Here is a 16410-nt window from a genome sequence, read left to right on the forward strand (position 1 = left end):
TTTGCATTTTTTTTTTCACGAAAATGCGTCTTATGTGGTATACACACGGGGCGATTTTTGCCTATTTTCTAAGCAATTTGTCTAGATCGCTTAGAAATTAAGCATGGATCGCTCCGTGTGTGCACCACATAGCGATGGTGATGCCTAGCATGTGCATAAAGAACACTGGTTAGCACAGATCGCTCAGCACACATCGCTGTGGGTATAGCGATGTATGCTGAGCGATCTGTGCTAACCTAGATCGCTTGACACACAGCCACGAGTCGCCCTGTGTGTATGCCGCTTAGACTCAAAATAATGTGACAAAACGCACAAGCAGCTTCTTCTGATTAAAATGATATGCAGCATGCCTATATTCTGTGTGTGACTGCGGCTGTACTTGCATACAAAATGCTAGGCTACAGTGTTTTCCTGGAAAACACTGTAACATGGCATTTCGGATGCGTATAGAGCCGCAGTCACACACACAATATAGACATGCAGCATATCATTTTAATCAGCAGAATCTGCTTGTGCGTCCTAATACATTAATTTGCATCTAAGAAGCATTGTTGCTGAGAAAAACGCACAAAGACGCTCGGCGCTACTGAGTCCCTGCCACAGCATGGCGCAACATCAAGGGCTGTTTAACGTGACTTCAGCAAGGATATACAAGGACACATCTGTAAAAAACGATTTACCACCTGTGCTGCACTTTCTCATCTGTAGGGATTTTCTCGTTTATAAATCCTGTTCTCAACTACAGCCACCAAATTGTAGACATACAGTATAATGTCTTAAAAAGTGTTGCACGTTCATTAAAACCAATGGCTTTTAGTGGTTGCCCAAGCAATTGCTCATACTAGAAGAGCCCACAGGTACTTTTATGCCATTACGATGTATATATCTGTCTTTATCTGACTCTGCTGTGTCACAAGCAGAAACAAAGAGGGTAGGAAAGTGGTTCAAAAACTGGGTGCCTTGGGGTATTTTCAGGGGTGTCCTGGATTGGTGGTCTAGGAGCAGTTAAAATTATTTATGGTCAATGTAATAAGCAAATCCAGTGTTGGTGGCTTCCAATGATAAAATAGGTGGATAGACAGAAGCAAATCCTGTCTCTCACCACATAACTGAACCCGAGGATGACCTATAAACACAATTTACTTAATTGAATATTTTTTCTGAATTTCTCAAAAATTACTTTTGATTCAGGGGTGCCATGAGAGAATTCTGATACTCTAGGGGTGTCATGATTCAAGTAAGTTTGGGAAGCACTGGGTTAGGAGATTAGTGCTCACTATATTAGGAGGGGGGGGGGGGGGGGGGTCAGTATAATCTGTAAAAAGATTGCTGCCAGACAAAATTAGGGTCACTCTACTGTCCCATGTACTAGAAAAGAACAATGTGTCATACATGTGCAATACATTTTTCTTTGTTACACTGCTTGTGCTGTTTTTGTTTTAACATTGTTAAGGATTACTTTTTGATATGTATTATGTGTGCTTGTGCCACATTGATGCTGCCATCTGCACAATTATTAAATTCATGCTAAATGTTATCACCAGCTCTTGAAATCTTGCAAAGTCCGACAACCAGCTGCAGATTTACGTCCTACTGTAATTGCTAAACTGTTGACTATTGTGTTTTAGGTGTATTACCCAAATCTGGGCTGGATGTGCGTTGATGCAACAGATCCACAGAAAGCCAACTGGTTGCGTTATGTAAACTGGGCTCGTTCTGCAAAGGAACAGAATCTCTGCCCATTAGAGATCAACAGGGCTATATACTATAAAACATTAAAGGTATGTTGGGAGCATTTTGTATACATTATTATTGTTTCTGTGGAGTTGCGTGATATTGTCTATAACATTTGCTTGCTAGGAATGTACATTGACCATTGGCTGGGGTGGGAATCTGGACCAGTAGCTTTAGTTACAGCAAGTTTCAATTTTTGACCACAGGATTGAGTGGTTCCTGTGCTAACTTTGGAAGGCTATTCATGAAGCAGTGAAACGTGTGGGGAAGTGAGCCTGTAGAGAAGTTGCCCATGGCAACCAATCAGCTGCTTCGTACAATTGTATTGTATGCAAATTATAAATGCTGATTGGTTGCCATGGTCAACTACTTCACTGGCTCACTTCTCCACACTTTTCACTGCTTCATGAATAAACCCCTATGTATGTACACCGTGTTCTGTGTAGAGGTGAAAGTTCTAAATGCACTTTCTCTAATGTTTGCCTGTCGCTCGATGGTCCATTTTTATGTTCTTTTTCCCACAACCATATTAACTATGGAACTATGTTCTTTCATTTGACAAAGTTTTCTAGTAAGTAGAACCAGCTGCGTAACTTGTGCAATGATTCACACATTAGTAATGTGAGGAATCTAGAGGAGCTACTATTCTTTTGTACTTGACTGGCCTTATTGTCCAACTTTAAAATACAATTTAAAATACAATTTTGGCGGGACATCCCATTTTCGCGAATTTGCAGTTAATCGGCGAATCACATAAAGCCCACTTTTGCTGGAAGAAAGCCGTGAAAATGGCAATCACAGTGAACGGCAGCGGTTCCGTGGCTAATTGAATTCGGCACCTAAGTTTCCTACAAGTCATTACTACTAAGGTCTGCACTTTGTTACAGTAATACTTTTAACCTTGTCATACTGTATACATTTTTTTGTTTTTCAATTAGCAGCAGTGATCGATAAAAAGAATCCTGAAAGATGTAGCTACAAACATAGAGTGTAAACTTGTGTTATATTTGGAAACAATGATTCTTTAAACTTAGTTGTTCTTAGAAAAGTTTACATCTATTTATGGTTTTAATGATATGCAGAGAGCTAAGAATATCACCTTATTGATTTCCTATTTCCTCGTTTACGTTGTACATCACATAACATTTAGCATTGCAGCCCTTGTAATTAATGATTTGTTGTCTAGTTTGTATGATGTGACAGATAGTGACCTCCAGAGAATGCTTCTAGTCCAGGTTCAAAGCACCATGGGGGTCATTCCGAGTAGATCGCACGCTAGCAGTTTTTAGCAGCCGTGCAAACGCTATGCCGCCGCCCTCTGGGAGTGTATTTTATCTTAGCAGAAGTGCGAATGAAAGGATCGCAGAGCGGCTACAAAGATTTTTTGTGTAGTTTCAGAGTAGCTCAAAACCTACTAAGCGCTTGCGATCTTCAAACTATTCAGTTCCGGATTTGACGTCACAAACTCGCCCAGCGTTCGCCCAGCCACACCTGCGTTTTCCCTGGCACGCCTGCATTTTTCCGCACACTCGCTGAAAACGGTCAGTTGCCACCCAGAAACGCCCACTTCATGTCAATCACTCTGCGGCCACCAGTGCGATTGAAATGCATCGCTAGACCCTGTGCAAAACTGCTTCGTTCGTTGTGCCCGTACGTCGTGCGTGCGCAATGCGCCGCATACACATGCGCAGAACTGCCGTTTTTTAGCCTGAGTGCTGCGCTGCGGACAAATGCAGCTAGCGATCAACTCTGAATGACCCCCCCATATGCATGATCTGCCACAGGAGCTGCACGCAGTAACTTATGCAGGAACTGGCATATTAATCGTAGGCCATTTCTGTTTTCACATTTGTCCTGTTAAAAAGTAGTTTGCCGCACACCATTGCATTATCCACCTCCTGCGCATCAAAGGGCTCTCCTGCAGAGGTCTGCATTACACAACAGAGGACTTAGAAATCTCTTTCTGTTAATGTATCAAAGCTTTGACATGATTGGCGAGTGGTGGGTCCACTCTCTGCTGTGGTCAGCGCTGACGTTCCTTTGTGGAGCCAGTCTCCATGTAGTACTGTATGTTCATTATACAGTAAGTATTTAAACTCATCTCATGCTTTGGTTGGAAAACAATCACTGTTTACAGTGCACATTTGTGTACACACATCCTCCCAGCTCTCCAATGTGCTGTGTATATGTCCCCACCATTCAGTGTACACATCCTCTCTGCTCTTACTCTGTGCTTCATACAAGTCCTCCCCCATGCAGCACACGGTTCTTCTCTGCTCTCAGCCCATACTGCATACACATCAGCACACAAGTATTCTCGTCTCTCTTCCCATGCACATTCACTCTGCTCTCTCCCCATGCTGCATGCATTTCCTTCCATATGCAGCACACACCTCCTCTCTGCTCTCTCCCCATGCTGCATACACATCCTCCCCCATGCAGCACACAAGTATTCTCGGCCCATCCCCTCTGCTATCTCCCCATGCAGCATACACATCCTCTCTGCTCCTTTTCACTGTTCTGCATTCACGTTCCCTCTGCTCCCTCCCCATGCTGCATGCACATTCCATCTGCTCCCTCCCCTTGCTGCATGCATGTTCTTTCCTCATGCTGCGTGCGTGTTCCATCTGCTCCCTCCCCATGCTGCGTGCACGTTCTTTCCTCATGCTGCGTTCATGTTCTCTCCCCATGCTGCGTTCACGTTCCGGTGCTGCGAGCAGGTTCTCTCCCCATGCTGCGAGCAGGTTCTCTCCCCATGCTGCGTGCAGGTTCTCTCCCCATGCTGCATGCAGATTCTCTCCCCATGCTGCGTGCAGGTTCTCTCCCCATGCTGCGTGCAGGTTCTCTCCCCATGCTGCGTGCAGGTTCTCTCCCCATGCTGCGTGCACGTTCCCTCTGCTCTCTCCCCATGCTGCGTGCACGTTCCCTCTGCTCTCTCCCCATGCTGCGTGCACGTTCCCTTTGCTCTCTCCCCATGCTGCGTGCACGTTCCCTCTGCTCTCTCCCCATGCTGCGTGTACGTTCCCTCTGCTCTCTCCCCATGCTGCGTGCACGTTCCCTCTGCTCTCTCCCCATGCTGCGTGCACGTTCCCTCTGCTCTCTCCCCATGCTGCGTGCACGTTCCCTCTGCTCTCTCCCCATGCTGCGTGCACGTTCCCTCTGCTCTCTCCCCATGCTGCGTGCACGTTCCCTCTGCTCTCTCCCCATGCTGCGTGCACGTTCCCTCTGCTCTCTCCCCATGCTGCGTGCACGTTCCCTCTGCTCTCTCCCCATGCTGCGTGCACGTTCCATCTGCTCTCTCTCCATGCTGCGTGCACGGTTCCATCTGCTCTCTCCCCATGCTGCGTGCACGTTCCATCTGCTCTCTCTCCATGCTGCGTGCACGTTCCATCTGCTCTCTCCCCATGCTGCATGCACATTCCATCTGCTCCCTCCCCTTGCTGCATGCATGTTCTTTCCTCATGCTGCGTGCGTGTTCCATCTGCTCCCTCCCCATGCTGCGCGCACGTTCTTTCCTCATGCTGCGTTCATGTTCTCTCCCCATGCTGCGTGCACATCCATCCCTGTTCAGCACACACCTCTTCTCTGCTTTCCAGTGATGTGTGTACTGTACATTCTCCCTGCTGCTCTCTCCCCATGCTGTGTTCACATCTTCTCTGCTCTCTACCCATGCTGCATGCTCATTCCTCTCTCACCATGCTGTGGGTACTTCCTCCCCACCTCTTTTCTGCTCTCTCCCATTGCTGCATTCACATCCCCTCTGCTGTCTCCCCATGCAGTGTACACATCCCCTCTGTTCTCTATCCCTCTCCTGCATTCACATCCCTTCTGCTCTCCCCATGCTGTGTACACATCCTCCCCCATGCAGCACACAGTTATTCTCGGCTCTCTCCCCATGTGGTGTGGATGTAACCTCTGCTTTCTTCCTATGCTGTGTACACAATCCTCTCTGCTCTCCCCATCCCCCTCCATTCACTTCCCCTCTAATCTCTCCCCATGCTGCGTGCACCTTCTGTCTGCTCTCTCCTAATGCTACGTGTATCTCCTGTCTGCTCTCTCCACATGCTGCATGCACATCTGCTTTGAATTCTCCCCCTTTTCTGTGTTCACAAACCCTCTGTATTCTTTGCTCATTCTGCATGACCTTCCTGCCTGCTCTCTTCCCATGTGGCGTGCACATCCTCTCTGCTCTCTCCCCAGTGCTGCTTACACGTCCTCTGCTCTCTTCCCCTGTGCTGCTCACATGTCCTCTTTACTCTCTACCTCTCTGCTGCATACGTGTTCTCTCTGCTCTCTTCCTTTGTGCTGCATACATGTTCTATGTGTTCTCTTCCCTGTGCTGCATACATGTCCTCTCCGCTCTCTTCCCCTGTGCTGCATACATGTCCTCTATGCTCTCTTCCCCTGTGCTGCATACATGTCCTCTATGCTCTCTTCCCCTGTGCTGCATACATGTTCTATGTGCTCTCTTCCCCTGTGCTGCGTACATGTTCTTTGTGTTCTCTTCCCTGTGCTGCATACATGTCCTCTCCGCTCTCTTCCCCTGTGCTGCATACATGTCCTCTCCGCTCTCTTCCCCTGTGCTGCATACATGTCCTCTATGCTCTCTTCCCCTGTGCTGTATACATGTTCTATGTGCTCTCTTCCCCTGTGCTGCGTACATGTTCTTTGTGTTCTCTTCCCTGTGCTGCATACATGTCCTCTCCGCTCTCTTCCCCTCTGCTGCATACATTTTCTCTGTGCTCTCTTCCCCTGTGCTGCATACTGTACATGTACTCTCTGCTCACTTCTTCTCTGCTGCATACGTGTTCTCTCTGCTCTTTCCCTGTGCTGCATACATGTTCTATGTGCTCTCTTCCCCTGTGCTGCATACATGTCCTCTCTGCACTCTTCCTCTCTGCTGCATACGTGTTCTCTCTGCTCTCTTCTCCTGTGCTGCATACATGAGTAACATTGAGGCTATTGACACCACTTCCCTATCTTCCCTGTTTGACTCACTGCTCTCTCCTATTCTCTCTCTTTCCTGCCCTGAACAAGCTACTTCCCTTTACAATGCATCCCTTACCTCTGCTCTTGACTCTGTCGCCCCACCAACCACTATTCACCCTTGCAGATCGACACCTCAACCTTGGCACACCAAATGCACCATATATCTGCAAAAATGCTCACGTTCCGCTGAGCGACAGTGGAGGAAATCACGCAATAAGGCCGACTTTCTCCACTGCAAATATATGCTCTCATCCTACTTTGCTGCCCTTTCCCTCTCTAAACAATCTTACTTCAAATACCTCATCTCCTCCCAATCCTCAAACCCCAGGCGCCTCTTTGCCACTGTCAACTCGCTCCTCTGCCCACCCCCGCCTCAACTCCCCTCTTCACTTTCTGCTCTTGACTTTGCCACCTACTTCACATCCAAAATTTACTCCATTCGTTAGGACACAACATCCCACTAGAACCTGAGCCAACCCCCCTCCTCCATTTCTCAACCCCCCCCCCCTCTCCTTCCCTCCCACCAACTCTGACATCTTTCTTCCCTGTATCTGCAGAGGAAGTAATGGTCCTCATCCGGTCCTCACCCCCTTCCACCTCCCCACTTGACCCTATTCCTTCCTGCCTTCTCCGCTTCCTCTCTTCTGCCTGTTCCCATCTTGCCCATCTACTCAATCTCTCTCTCTCATCAGGCACTGTCCCTTCTGCCTTCAAGCATACACACTTCTCCCCTATTCTTAAAAAAACCTGCCCTTGATCCAACCAATCTCTCCAACTACTGACCCGTCTCTCTTCTCCCTTTTGCCTCCAGACTCCTTGAGCGTATTGTCTACAACCGCCTCACTGTCTTTCTTTCTTTCTTCCCACTCACTGCTTGACCCTTTCCAGTCTGGTTTCCATCCTCAGCACTCCACTGAAACTGCCCTCACGAAAGTCTGCAATGACCTCCTTGCTGCTAAATCCAGGGGCCACTACTCTCTGCTTATTCTCCTTGACCTCTCTGCTGCTTTTGTCACTGTAGACCACCCTCTCCTCTTGCAAATCCTTTACTCCCTTGGTTTGCATGATACTGCTCTCTCCTGGCTGTCATCCTACCTTTCTGACCGTTCCTTCTCTGTCTCCTCTCATGACTCCACCTCCCTCCCTCTTCCTCTACCAGTAGGTGTCCCCCAAGGTTCTGTTCTTGGGCCTCTCCTCTTCTCTCTCTACTCATCCTCATTAGGTGAGCTCATTAGCTCTTTTGACTTAAAATATCATGTCTACGCTGACGATACTCAAATCTACCTTTCCTCCCCTGACCTATCCCCTGCTCTCCTCACTCCTATCTCCAACTGTCTCTCTGCTATCTCCTCCTGGATGTCCCAGCGCTTTCTTAAACTTAATATGTCTAAAACTGAGCTGATCATCTTCCCTACCTACCGCATAACCTCACCTCCCATAATTTAATTATCCATTGATGGCACAACTATCTCCTCTAGCCCACAAGTGCGATGTCTTGGAGTAATCCTTGACTCCTCCCTCTCCTTCAAATCACACATTTAGTACCTCTCAAAAACCTGCCATTTCCATCTCAAAAACATCTCCAGGATTAGAACTTTTCTCACCCAGGATGCTACTAAAACCCTCATCCACTCACTGGTCATCTCCAGATTGGACTACTGCAATCTCCTATCTGGCCTCCCTCAAAAATGCCTCTCCCCATTTCAATCTATCCTCAATGCTGCTGCCCGTCTCATTTTCCTCACCAAACGTACTACATCCACATCCCCTCTCTTGCAGGACCTTCGCTGGCTACCCTTCCCATTCAGAATCCAATTCAAGCTTCTCACACTCACCTACAAAGCCCTTACCCACTCTTCTCCCTCTTACATCTCTGACTTTACATTCCCTCCCGTCCTCTTCGCTCTGCTAATGCACGCCATCTTTCCTGCCAACTGATTACCTCCTCCCACTCCTACCTACAAGATTTTCTCCTGCAGGGTCCACAGGTTATCCACAGGATAACAATGGGATATGATGAAGCGACAGCGGATTTGCACCAATCAGTCAAAGCTTTTCTGGCCGCCTAGCATCCAACGGGCCCGTCCATATATCCCCGCCTCCTTGCTCAGGCAAGTCAGTTTATTTGTTTGGTGCGGCAGGAGCTGGACCATGGTCAGAGGGCTGCTGGTTCTTAGCAGCCCTAAGCTTTCTTCTTTTATTTTTATAGTCTTACTATTTATTGAGTGATCTTTCTAAACAGCGTCTTATACGTACCTTAGAAAGAATCGCTCCAACAACTCTCCGCCACGTTGCGACAACGCTTACCCATGAGTACAGTGCTGTTTCAGCGGATGTCTGTGTCGGATATACTAGCAGGTCCAGCAGACGTTACCAGGCTGTGGCTGGAGCACTGGGAGAAGGTAAGGCATCGATTCAGCTTAGAAGGGAAATACGGACACAGCCGCACTGTTTTGGGAAGGAGACCACCAAACAGTCGCTGATGCAGCTGCCACCTCGGGTGCACCAGCGCTAGGCCTTAGGGATCAGAGGCTCCAGGGTTAGTATGAAGCTGCGATCCCTAGGGTTGATGTCAGCAGTGGGGAGTCTGACGCCCTCCTGGTCGCCCCTCCCCCGGTTCATGACCAGTTTCCTCCGAGTCTCCCGCCATGAACTGTTTCCCGCTTCCGTCTCAGATGCTGTATACGTAGGGGACCCAGTCGCAGCATAGGCGGCTGTGTGACTGGTACATCCTTGTTCACTGAGCGTCTGTGTTCACTATAGGTTCATGGAGCGGCAGTGTACACTAGTAGCGTCTATATCCACTCAGCGTTCGCTAACGTGTTGATCGGTCCTGGAAGCGAGGTGAGTCTCCCTGTATCCCACTCGACTGAGTATGGGTTATTCAGCACTAAGTCTCTTTCTACCTTTTGAGTATGAATACTTAGATAAGTGCCTATTGCATATGAGTCTGTATACATTTATTGTTGTTTCTTTCGCATTTGCGTCTGAATACGTTAGATCTGTTTAAAACATGATGCAGTAATATGTTCTCCTACATACTTATGTAGCTGTAGTTGATGTGCTCATATTTCTTAATATACTAATGTATAACGTGACTGACTGCTAGTGTGATTGCTGACTTTTTACTACATTTCTGTCCGTTTGTTTATTCCGATCCTCAATGCTGGTGCATGGGTAGGGTCGGATTGTATATCACTTTAAAAAATTTTTTTAAAGTGATTACAGTCACAAATTGTGTAGTACACTGTGTAAGTGTTGATTACTTATGTCTAAGAGCGGCAAAGGTGAGGAAGGTACACTCTCAGCAACTCCAACATTCATATCATGTTTGTCTTGCAAAAATGTGTTCTCCTCTCAGAATCTGGTTCAGGATGGTTTGTGTGCAAATTGTTTTAGCTTTCATCAGTGGTTAATGAAAAATACATGGCAGATTCAGGTACAGATGGATCCACCTTGGGCTATGTTGACACAGACTTTATCCAGTATAGCTGAATGGATAATTCCTCCATTCCTGTACCAGGGATAGGTTACACTATTAACCCTTACATGCAGCTCCCCACCTATGGTGTATCACTTCCAGCAGCAAAAAGAAACAAGCTGATAAACCGGTGTTAAGTAAATTTTCACCTTCACAGACTACACATGATTCAGATGAGGATTCATCGGAAGATGAAAGATTAATTAATTATACTTCGGCATATTAAGAGGAGCAGGAAGGTCTCAACTCAGTGGATATACCTGAGTTAATAAAAGCAATGAAAGCCATTCTGTCCTTAGAGGATTCAGCAGAGCCTGTGTTAAAAACCAAGGCACCTGTGTTTAAACGTCCCAAAACAGTTAAACCTGATTTTCCAGGGTCAGATCAGCTGACGGAAATTATGGAAGAGGCTTGGGCTATGACCAATAAGAAGTTTAGAATTCCTAAGAAATGGAATTCCAATTATCCTCTTTCAGCTGGGGATTGTTTAAAAAGGGAGGTGGCCCCTAAAGTAGATACGCATGTAATTCGAATAGTGCGAAAATCTACATTTACCTTTGCCTTCAACATCAATAAATAATGTCATGGATAGGAGAGTGGATGGTTTTCTAAAAAACATTTTTTCCCTGTGTATGGGCAGTCATAAGGCCAGCCATGGCTTCAGCTTGGATGGCAAAGGCAGTGGCTGCCTGGGCTGATGCATTGGAGGGGGATTTTGCTATAGCTTCTAGAGAGCAAAAATCCCATTTAGCTCATATAAAACAGGCTGCAATGTTCCTGGAAGCAGCAGCATTGGATATGGGTACAATTGCCTCCAGGGCATCAGCTTCAACAGTAGCTGCTTACAAAACAGTTTGGCTACGTACGTGGAAAGCTGATTCAGACTCTAAGAAGGTTTTGGAACCGTTACCTTTTTCTGGAGATATTCTTTTTGGTAAAGAATTGACAGATATTCTAGAGTCAGAAGCAGACTCCAAGAAGATCAAGTTCCCTTCCACATACAATTTCAAACCTAAAGTTCCGGCTTTTCGGCCCTTTCGGTCACAAGGAAAAGCAAGACGTCTGGTAAGACTAAAAAGCATTGGGCTACCAGAGGACCGGTTGGGAAGACAGATTATAAACCATCAGCCTGATGGTGCGGGCCTCCACCTGGGGGACCCCAGGGTGGGGGGCCGACTTCTTCAGTTTGCACAGATCTGGTAGCAGTCTACAATAGATGCCTAGGTGCAGGAAACAGTATCTCCAGGTTATGCTTTTGCCTCAAGAAGCACCATCCTCGAAGGTTTTTTTGTACCAGCCCGTCTCGGGTAGAGACGAAGGCCAGGGCTTTGTTAGAGGCAGTTCAGAAATTGCTTCACTCAGGAGTAGTCATTCCAGTTCCTCCTGCACAACGGGGACAGGGTTTTTACTCCTACCTGTTTTTAGTTCAGAAGCCAAATGGGTCTTTTCGGCCCATTCTCAATCTCAAAATACTGAACAAATACATTTGGGTACCTCGGTTTCACATGGAGACGTTACGTTCCATCATTTTGGTCATGGAACCAGGGGATTATATGGTATCTCTGGATATACAGGATGCTTACCTACATGTTCCTATAGCACTGTCCCATCAGTGTTCTCATGTTCACTATCCTCCAACAGCATTTTCAGTTCCAGGCCCTACCTTTTGGCTTAGCCACAGATCCCAGAGTATTTACCGAGATTATGGTGGTAATGGTAGCTTATCTCTGCCAGCAGGGGATAAGAGTTTTTCCATCCCTCAACAATCTTTTAATACTGGCACATCGCAGGAGTTGCTCTTATGTCATCTGCGACAGACAATAACGTGTCTGCAGAACCACGGGTGGCTCATAAACTGGGCAAAATCGTCTCTGGTTCCGTCACAACGGATGACTCACTTGGGGACTGTACTGGATTCAGGTCTTCAAAGAGTAAGTTTACCTCTGAACAAGATATCCAAGGCCCAATCAAGGATTCTGGACTTGTTACACAGTCAAAAGGTATTCATTCACGCAGCAATGCGGGTGATGGGTTTGATGGTATCAACGTTTGACATGGTGATGTATGTATGCACAGTTCCAATCAAAGCCTCTGCAGCATCTGATTCTTGCCAGATCGAATGGGTTGCATCAGACGATAAAAACACAGACCATGGGGTACATTTACTAACATTCGTAATTTCCGAAAAAAGGTCAAAGTTCAATCACGAATGACATCGAAAGTGTAAAACTGCAACTTTTTGAATTTGTTACGATGGATTTACTAAGCTGTCGTATTCGGGTTTTTCTTTTCTTCCGATGTCGATGTCATTCGTGTTTTTTTTTATTTTTTTACGGCAGTGATTAGCAAAACACTGCCGACTTTTTTTACAATCAATCTCGGCCGGATCTGTGTGATCCGTGCTGGGGTTCATTTTTTTTTTTTTTTTTTTTAATTAAACAATGTAAAATCAAAAAAAAAATGCGTGGGGTCCCCCCTCCTAAGCATAACCAGCCTCGGGCTCTTTGAGCCGATCCTGGTTGCAAAAATATGGGGGGGAAAATGACAGGGGTTCCCCCATATTTAAGCAACCAGCATCGGGCTCTGCGCCTGGTCCTGGTTCCAAAAATACGGGGGACAAAAAGAGTAGGGGTCCCCCGTATTTTTAAAACCAGCACCGGGCTCCACTAGCTGGACAGATAATGCCACAGCCGGGGGTCACTTTGATATAGTGCCCTGCGGCCGTGGCATCAAAAATCCAACTAGTCACCCCTGGCCGGGGTACCCTGGGGGAGTGGGGACCCCTTCAATCAAGGGGTCCCCCCCCCCAGCCACCCAAGGGCCAGGGGTGAAGCCCGAGGCTGTCCCCCCCCATCCAATGGGCTGCGGATGGGGAGGCTGATAGCCTTTTGTGATAATGAAAAGATATTGTTTTTAGTAGCAGTACTACAAGTCCCAGCAAGCCTCCCCCGCATGCTGGTACTTGGAGAACCACAAGTACCAGCATGCGGCGGAAAAACGGGCCCGCTGGTACCTGTAGTACTACTACTAAAAAAATACCCAAAAAAACACAAGACACACACACCGTGAAAGTATAATTTTATTACATACATACACACATACATACATACATACTTACCTTATGTTCCCACGCAGGTCGGTCCTCTTCTCCAGTAGAATCCAAGGGGTACCTGTTGAAGAAATTATACTCACGAGATCCAGGGGCCCAGGGTCCTCTGAGAAATCCTTTGTAATCCACGTACTTGAAAAAAAAAAAAAAAACGCTTACCCGAGCCACGCACTAAAAGGGGACCCATGTTTGCACATGGATCCCCTTTTCCCGACTGCCAGAAAACCCACTCTGACTGATGTCTAAGTGGGTTTCCTCAGCCAATCAGGGAGCGCCACGTTGTAGCACTCTCCTGATCGGCTGTGTGCTCCTGTCCTAACTGACAGGCGGCACACGGCAGTGTTACAATGTAGCGCCTATGCGCTACATTGTAACCAATGCTGGGAACTTTCTGCTCAGCGGTGACGTCACTTTAGGTCAACCGCAGGGCAGAAAGTTCCCACCATTGGTTACAATGGAGCGCATAGGCGCTACATTGTAACACTGCCGTGTGCCGCCTGTCAGTTAGGACAGGAGCACACAGCCGATCAGGACAGTGCTACAACGTGGCGCTCCCTGATTGGCTGAGGAAACCCACTTAGACATCAGTCAGAGTGGGTTTTCTGGCAGTCGGGAAAAGGGGATCCATGTGCAAACATGGGTCCCCTTTTAGTGCGTGGCTCGGGTAAGCGTTTTTTTTTTTTTTTTCAAGTACGTGGATTACAAAGGATTTCTCAGAGGACCCTGGGCCCCTGGATCTCGTGAGTATAATTTCTTCAACAGGTACCCCTTGGATTCTACTGGAGAAGAGGACCGACCTGCGTGGGAACATAAGGTAAGTATGTATGTATGTATGTGTGTATGTATGTAATAAAATTATACTTTCACGGTGTGTGTGTCTTGTGTTTTTTTGGGTATTTTTTTAGTAGTAGTACTACAGGTACCAGCGGGCCCGTTTTTCCGCCGCATGCTGGTACTTGTGGTTCTCCAAGTACCAGCATGCGGGGGAGGCTTGCTGGGACTTGTAGTACTGCTACTAAAAACAATATCTTTTCTTTTACAACAAAGGCTATCAGCCTCCCCATCCGCAGCCCATTGGATGGGGGGGGACAGCCTCGGGCTTCACCCCTGGCCCTTGGGTGGCTGGGGGGGGGGGACCCCTTGATTGAAGGGGTCCCCACTCCCCCAGGGTACCCCGGCCAGGAGTGACTAGTTGGATTTTTGATGCCACGGCCGCAGGGCACTATATAAAAGTGACCCCCGGCTGTGGCATTATCTGTCCAGCTAGTGGAGCCCGGTGCTGGTTTTAAAAATACGGGGGACCCCTACTCTTTTTGTCCCCCGTATTTTTGGAACCAGGACCAGGCGCAGAGCCCGATGCTGGTTGCTTAAATATGGGGGAACCCCTGTCAATTTTTTCCCCATATTTCTGCAACCAGGATCGGCTCAAAGAGCCCGAGGCTGGTTATGCTTAGGAGGGGGGACCCCACGCAATTTTTTTTAATAAAATAACAACTTTCCCACCCCTTCCCACTGATATACATGCACGGATCTCATGGATCCCTGCATGCCTATCCAATCACGGAAAAAAAAAGTAGGTCTGTTTTTTTTTTAGCACTTTTTTACGAGTTGTAATTTTTCACGGCAGTGTTTGTTTGTTTTTTTGCTGTGCACTTCTTAGTAAATGACCGAGATTCATACTTAAACAGCCGCGTTTTGACCGATGGTGTATTCATTCGTGATTTTTTTCTTGGACTTCAAAATATTACGAATGCCCTCATCACTGCCGTGATTATTGCTTAGTAAATTACCGAGATGACACTTTGATGAAAAAACGGCATCTCGGTCAAAATCGGGAGCTTAGTAAATTTACCCCCATGTCTCTTACGATAAGTAAGAAGGTCATTAGCCTGGTGGCTACAGACATCCCATCTGGACAAGGGGAGACCCCTTTGGATATCCGATTGGGAAATTCTGACGACAGATGCCAGTCTTCAGGGCTGGGGAGCAGTGTCAGGAAGGTTGTGTTTTCAGGGGCAATGGACCAGGGAAGAAAGTTGCCTGCCAATAAACATATTGGAACTTCGGGCCATATACATGGCACTGATTCAGGCAAAGGACATTCTTCGGGGAAAACCAGTCCAGATCCACTCGGACAATGCGATGGCAGTAGCGTACTTCAACCATGAGGGAGGAACTCGCAGCCAAAAAGCGATGAAGGAGGTAAGTCACATACTAAAATGGGCAGAACTTTATCATCCAGCCTTTTCCGCAGTGTTCGTTCCGGGAGTCCTAAACTGGGAAGCGGACTTTCTCAGTCGACACTCCATTCAGGAAAGCGAATGGGCATTACACCCGGAGGTCTTTCAGACTCTAGTAGGCAAGTGGGGGTTGCCAGAGAGAGATCTCATGATGTCCCGGCTGAACAACAAAGTGCTCGCATATGGGTCAAGAACAAAGGATCCCAGAGCGATCTTTGTGGATGCCCTGTTGGTTAGATGGGATTTTCATCTGGCTTATGTGTTTCCTCCAATCACCCTATTGCCCAGGGTGGTGAGAAAGATAAAGCAAAGAAAAGGTACTGTGATACTAATAGCTCCGGATGGTCCAGAAGACATTGGTACACAGATCTGCAGAGGATGTCGATGGATGTTCCACTTCTGTTCCCTCAACGTCCAGATCTACTGATGCAGGGTCCTTGTTATCACAGACATCTGGATCAACTGTCTTTGACGGTGTGGCTCTTGAAACCTCTATCCTGAAGTCAACAGGATTCTCACAGCAGATAATTAAAACTATGGCCCTCATTCCGAGTTGATCGGTCGCAAGGCGAATTTAGCAGAGTTACACACGCTAAGCCTACGCCTACTGGGAGTGTATCTTACCTTCTAAAAATTGCGACCGATGTATTCGCAATATTGCGATTACAAACTACTTAGCAGTTTCAGAGTAGCTTCAGACTTACTCTGCCTGTGCGATCAGTTCAGTGCTTGTCGTTCCTGGTTTGACGTCACAAACACACCCAGCGTTCGCCCAGACACTCCTCCGTTTCTCCAGCCACTCCTGCGTTTTTTCCGGAAACGGTAGCGTTTTCATCCACACGCCCATAAAACGCCGT

The 16410-nt window shown here is 47.2% G+C and overlaps 1 protein-coding gene across 4 annotated transcripts in view; it reads left to right on the forward strand.

The window, feature by feature from the left end:
• Nucleotides 1–16410, forward strand: part of PRDM2 (PR/SET domain 2) — a 282691-nt gene that overhangs the window by 150835 nt on the left and 115446 nt on the right. For all 4 annotated transcript variants that reach the window (XM_063943520.1, XM_063943519.1, XM_063943521.1 and 1 more), the window contains one exon: nucleotides 1629–1781. In XM_063943520.1, coding sequence (XP_063799590.1) covers nucleotides 1629–1781 — 153 coding nt within the window. The remainder of the gene's footprint in view (nucleotides 1–1628; nucleotides 1782–16410) is intronic.

The sequence above is a fragment of the Pseudophryne corroboree genome, chromosome 10 (assembly GCF_028390025.1).
Source record: "Pseudophryne corroboree isolate aPseCor3 chromosome 10, aPseCor3.hap2, whole genome shotgun sequence".
In the NCBI taxonomy this organism is placed as follows: Eukaryota; Metazoa; Chordata; class Amphibia; order Anura; family Myobatrachidae; genus Pseudophryne; species Pseudophryne corroboree.